Raw genomic sequence first — 6116 nt, forward strand, 5'->3', positions numbered from 1 at the left:
TTGTGAATCATCATCATCATCAGCTACCACCCAGTATGATTTACACCATTTTAGCAAATCGGAATGACATATCACACTAGTGAACTACAGAACAGCAGGAGCCTTCAGAAGAGCTTCAAAACCGCCCTGGCCAGAGCCCACACTGAAAAAAGCTGACTGGTTCCACATCTGGGGGACAAAAGGAGGGAGAAGGAGCAACAGTGCATCCCCTTTTTCTGATGCATGGAGCACTCTCTACTTGTGTGACACTGGAATGAACCTTCAGCCAATTATTCACCAAAGCACTATCTCTAAGAGGGAAACAAAACCCCAATGCTGGAGATCCCATGGCAGAGGTTTTGCCTCTGCCAGAGGGAAGGTCGGAATATCCCTCATCTCCATCCTTTTCTTACCATTCGCTTTTAGAAGCTCATCCAGAAAGTTTGAAAAAAGATGGATCAATGCAGGAGACAGCACAGAATTGTCCTCACATAAAACAGTCACGATTTAAAAGAAAGAGTCAAAGTATTTTTTGGAAGAGTAAAAACTACTTTCTAGCAGAACTGGTAGCTACAGAAGGATACTTCACCCTCAGCCTGTAGTAGACTGTGGCCAAGGTTAACTATTAGGCAAGCTTCATTAAACCTTTCTGAATGATGCTGTTTGCTACCATTATTCACATGCATAACTTCCTTGTAAAGCAAGGGAATTATTACCCTGGATATCACTTTTTAATGATATGCATTAAGTTATTCTTCATGGGCATACCTACTTACTCTTCAGGACATTGCTCATGTGATAATCATGCACAGTACTATCACTTGATCTTATGGCTCTTAACCACAGGCATTATACAGCAACTGTTCCCTAACTGGTTTTACATGCACTCCCTTTCCAGCACTTAGCTTTCACAGTATGCCTACAATTTCAGGAATCTTCAGAATAACCTGGTTAGTGTTCATTTAAACTCATCACACAGCCTCATCCTTTTGTAACAACCTATGCCAAACACTGTTGCATCTCCTAATCTGCAAGTGACAGCAGAAACCTGCAGCCCTGATGACTGATGCATACCAAGTGCTTCTTTTCTCTACAAGGCCTTCCCAATGTCGCATTCTGATGATGAAAATACCAAGTAACTGATGATCATCACAGCACAAACCTGAGCAGACTGCTTTCTCCAGAAAGATGAAAGGACAGAGTTTGATCCTGTTCCTATGGAACTCAAAACTTCCCTAAGAAAACCACACTTGATCTGGCTACTTGTGCCAACAAGCTTTCAGGGGGCTTCAAGTGGATATGGACTCAAGGTACCACAGGTTCTCCCCTATTTCAGCTGTCCATGATCAGATGCAGAATGGAAAGTCTCCTGTAGCAAGAGATATTGCTTAGTATACCATTTCCTTACATGGAGAAATACCAGCTAGCCGCAAAAAGAAATGAGCCTGTAGCACAGGAATAAGAAAAAAAAAGAAGAAAAATGAAAAAAGCGAATTGTGTAGTCCTCATTCTCCAGAATGTTTCTCTATTTGATCAAGAAGCAAAACAACACCAAAGCCCAAGCTATTAAAAATCATAAATGAATCCAATGTCTAATTAGAGAAAAATCAAAGCCTTTTGTGACTGGACAGGATATACACTTTGCCAGGCTGCCTCCTCTTTAGAAAGCTGCTTTATTTAACATGGCAGAATTGTAAATTTCACATCAGCTTGGCAGTTAGGGTTGGCAAAGCAGGAATGTCTTGAGAAAAAGCAAACAAATCAACAAATTCTGAGAACCCAAACTGCTAGATTGCTGCAAGAATTCTTGTCCTTATGTAATAATAACCAATAGCCAGATGTAGGAAATACAGCGAGCAGGGTTGAAGTAATCCACTGATCTGATTATGCAGCAGAGTTTCTGACCAGTTGGGCTGAAGCCCATTTCACTTCTCAGAGATTGTTTCTTCTCCTTTGTAAACGACAATGTTCTGGTCTGTTTCATACACTTTGACTTTATAAAGAGTTCCCACAGGCAGGAGCTTCTTGAGGTTTTCCCAGATGAATACTGCAACGTTCTCGGTGGTGCTAAGAGTGAAACATGAGCAGATTCAGAACTGACAGTAATGATATTTGAGACTGTACCCAGAGCAGGCGAGGGGGGATGCTAAAGGCCACAGGGAGCCATGCGGGCAGCTTTCACATGATGACCCTGAATGTAAGCGGGGCTTGAACTGTTGCCATCAAACATGGATTAAACAAGGTCTAATTAAGAGGTCCTATCTGTCTCCCCAAGCTGCTCGCGTGACAAGTGGCAGTCCACAAAGGGCTCCTCGCGTGTGAGCAAGTGGTGCCTTCCTGTGTATGTGGGATGGCAGGTGCCCCGGCAGACCTGCATCGGCCCGGCACAGCAAGGCAGGCTGCATAGCAGCAGGGCTGGAAGGCAGGCAGGCATCCAGCACCTGACATGCACCACTATGTGTCACGGGTGTGTTACACACAAAGGTATCAAAGCTGCTCTCTCAGAGGTAGCACTAAGCCTTGAAGACTGTTCTTTGACCCTGCAGTCAATGCCCCGAGGAGTCTCCATCACCCACCTCACAACCTCAGCAAAGTATGGCACATCCTTATCCAGGTTTTTGTGGTCAAGCGGTTCCATGATTGCCTCCTGCAGAAAGAAAACAGTGACAATCTTGGGACAGTTGGTCAGTGGAGTCAGCGTTCAAATTACCATGCAAATGGGACTGGAGCAAGGCAACAGTATGTAAAAAAAGAATAAGAGCCCTACACCCACGTGTTAACTTTCTAGCTGGAGACATGGTACTGCCTCCCATCACAATGCCAATGCCTTTTAGTCTTAAATCATTCCTTAATTTCTTCTTTATTTCCTACCATCATCAACTCACCGTGTCTCCACCCTCGTACTAGACAAATTGCTAAGCTCTAACCAATTCTCCCAGGAGATGTGTAGGAAAATAGTGCTATTACCTGCATATATTCTTTCAGGTCTGTCAGGTTTATAACCATTCCTGAGACTGGGTCAATCTGCAGGGAAAACAATAGTGAGCTTAGTAGTCTAGCTACACATCCTTATTACCAAGGTTGCCGTGAGCCTGTACAAATCTGACTGAGAGTATCTGTGCGCTCACAACATCTGAGCCATAAGAAGAATATCTTTCCACCTTCACACGCTGAGTTCCAACTCTACTCCTGTTATGTTCCCAAAGGCTAGGTACAGCATACAAACAACTCCAGTGGTTCCACTCTCTCCTAAAAGCTGACACCAGGGACGAAAATCTCACTGAAACACTCAGTCTTCAAGCAACAATCTAGCATGACCATAAGCAGGAAAACAGGCATAAACTGCTGGGCTGAACAACCAGGGACAAAACAGAGACCAGCCTGAGCTCAGGGCATCCTCCCATCTGGAGAAGGAACAGCTCCAGGAACAAAATCAGGTGGTGTAGCTCACAGCCTATTTGGCGAACGTAGAGAAAGAAGAGGCTTCAAAATTTTAGTTTCAGATCTGAATAGAACCCCCCTTTCCTATGAAATGGAAATCTTCAAAAAGTTGTTCGGAAAACATCAAAACCAAAGTCTGAACAACTCACTCTGCAGAATACACAGACCAATGACAGGATGAAGGGTGAAAAACGACTGCAAAAGCAGAATTTCCTTTTATATTTGCAGCAAAATACCTCGATAAAACAGCAGAGAGAATCAATTACTGGAAGTGCTAAGCCTCCCTTAGCTCAATAGTGATCCAAAGGTGCCCCACAGGTCTGACCAGAGCCTATACATTCTGCAGTGAGACTAAGTTATGTGCCCAGGGGATGATTACAAACCTTGGATTAAATACAGTTACCTGCAAATCCTCATCAGAGGCAAGGTGAATACAACACTGATTACGGAAAACCTTCTTCTCTAGTTATGTGTACAGAGTTTCCACAAACACCCTGGGAAACCTAGCAATTGAGCTAGAACTTCAGTACTGTGGAAAACAGGGACCCATCTATCCTGACACCCTAAGGAATGGAAAAAAAAGAAGTTGATCAAACTTACCTCTCCACGCACAGTGACTATAACTGAAAAAAAGAAAAAGTCAGGTCACAATGACACCATGAACGTAGCAATAAAATACACTACTGATTGGGATTCATCGCTAATCCACAAAGACTGGTGCAGGCTTCCCAGCACTTAAAAATGGGACCGTTTTTATAAAACAGATATCCACTCCATAAAGAATAATCACTCGGAGCGCTCGTTGAAGAAGTCATTCTCCAAGGTCTGACGCCCAGAGACACACCACTATCCCTGAAGTGCCCCTTGCAGGCAGAGCTGAGTTCTCAAGTACCTACTCCCTACGAGAGCTTGTGCCCTGCAACTTAAGATCAAAGCCTCTTGATCAGCAAAGTCTTCTGGACAATGCAGACACCCTATGTGCCCATGATCACCAGACCCCCGAGATCATAAGATGTGAGGTCAGCTTATAAGTCTTCTGACATTACAGAATACCAGAGAAGGAAAGAAAGGGATGAAGTGGCTGCCAACTAGAATTACTGCAAGGTGTCATTTCAACCCAGGATTCCTTCCAATCCTAGAAAAAAACCAAACCAGCCACTAAAAGCTGTAGCAGACTGCTGAGATACATGACTGGCCCCGCTCTCCCATGGCTTATTCCGCATTCAAACCTGAGAGCAGCCTCTGTCTGTGACTACATGTGTAAGCAACTCCTTACCTTTATAGTTGTGTCCATGGCCATTTGGATTGTTGCATTTTCCAAACAGCTTCTGGTTTTCTTCATCACTCAGTGATTTACTGTGAGTAATACAGACATGGCATTTCAGGATCCATTACAGATGTTTATGGCTTCACTTCAACTGTTATTGCTTTCTAGCTCTTCCAACTATTTACTCTCCCAATTTACTCTCCTTTCCTATCCAGAAGGCACAAACAGAACCAGAGAAGTACTGGGCCCATGAAAAGATGCTGACAACGGCTTTGGGGTTTTTTTTCTGTGGTTTTGTATTTATATATGCAGGTTTCATAACAACTGCCTAATACCGCTGCTGTATAAACACTAACAGCTATTCACATATGAATAAGGCAAAATTACTTGGGCTCCTAGGAAGAAGTGCCTGGAGCAAACTGTGCATATTATTATTTATTATTAACTAACAAAGCTTACGGGGCTTCTCCAAGAACCATAAAGGCCTACTTCCCCCTCTGAAGTTTTTCTTTGAAAAAATTCAAGTGCCTATTCTCAGCAGTATTTCAGGTCAAGGTGCTCTTTAGGAATATGTAAGTTTTGAGAAAAAGGCAACAGATTAGGGGCACAGTGAGTTGCTTACAAACCACAAGCATAATTCGTCCTGTTTAAAAACAAACCTTCGGTTCTCGGTCAGCCTAGTCAAGCACTGCTGCCTACAGTCAGGACTGGCCGCTGGAGGCTGCAGAAAACGGACCAAACCAAGGAGAACCGGGAAGCGCTCGACAGCAGGCAGGCACCCGGGCCTCCCCGCGGCCGGCTGCGGAAAGGGGACCCGCACCGCACAAATCCCGCGCAGCTCTGCCTTCCCGCCGCGGAGGGCCGCCGTGCCCGCGTCCCGGGGCGGCGAGGCCGGGCCGCTCACCTGTGCAGGCGGTGGCAGGCGCTGAAGGAGACGGTGCGGGAGAGCCGGGCCAGCCGGGCGGCGGGCGGTGCCATGGCCGGGCCGCGGCGGGCGGTGCTTGCGCGCTGGCGCGGCCGGCTCCATCCGGGCCCCGCGGCGGAGCGCGGCTCGGCAGCGCCGCCCGCGGGAGCCGGCGGCCGGGGCCGGGGCCGCAGCGGGGGAGCGGTCCCCGCGGTGCCGGCCCGGGCGGTTGGAATTGCACCGGAACAGGCTGCCCGGGGAGGTGGTGGAGTCGCCATCCCTGGAAGCGTTTGAAAGACGGGGAGGCGTGGTGCTGGCGGACATGGTTTAGTGGTGGGCTCGGCAGCGTTAGGGTGACGGTTGGACTCGATGATCTTAAAGGTCTCTTCCAACCAAACCAATTCTATGATTCTGTAAAATGCCTGCTTTGTCCATTGTCGCAGTTCGGCTGCTCGTCCTTGTCCCCAGCACGCATCCTGGGATCTTGTTATGATCCAGTGGTACAGAGGGAAAATAAAAAAGGCT

General features: G+C 46.5%; 1 protein-coding gene across 1 annotated transcript; it reads right to left on the reverse strand.

Annotated features, from left to right (window-relative positions):
* Positions 1-836: 836 nt before the first annotated feature.
* PTS (6-pyruvoyltetrahydropterin synthase) lies at positions 837-5723 on the reverse strand. The gene is made up of 6 exons (XM_063355231.1): positions 5592-5723; positions 4697-4776; positions 4021-4043; positions 2947-3003; positions 2556-2626; positions 837-2046 (listed from the first exon to the last, which is right to left on the reverse strand). The coding sequence occupies exons 1-6, from the start codon at positions 5663-5665 to the stop codon at positions 1905-1907; spliced, it is 447 nt and encodes a 148-aa protein (XP_063211301.1). The 5' UTR covers positions 5666-5723; the 3' UTR covers positions 837-1904.
* Positions 5724-6116: the final 393 nt, after the last annotated feature.

This window comes from Chroicocephalus ridibundus, chromosome 18, assembly GCF_963924245.1.
Source record: "Chroicocephalus ridibundus chromosome 18, bChrRid1.1, whole genome shotgun sequence".
Classification (NCBI taxonomy): Eukaryota; Metazoa; Chordata; class Aves; order Charadriiformes; family Laridae; genus Chroicocephalus; species Chroicocephalus ridibundus.

Excerpts from the sequence above, each read along its gene's own strand:
- PTS (XM_063355231.1), bottom strand. The coding sequence starts at position 5,665 with ATGGCACCGCCCGCCGCCCGGCTGGCCCGGCTCTCCCGCACCGTCTCC. Across the intron at positions 3,004-4,020 it reads TAGTCACTGTGCGTGGAGAG|ATTGACCCAGTCTCAGGAAT; the intron begins GTAAGTTTGATC and ends TTTTCCCTGCAG. Across the intron at positions 2,627-2,946 it reads ACCTGAAAGAATATATGCAG|GAGGCAATCATGGAACCGCT; the intron begins GTAATAGCACTA and ends TTCTTTCTGCAG.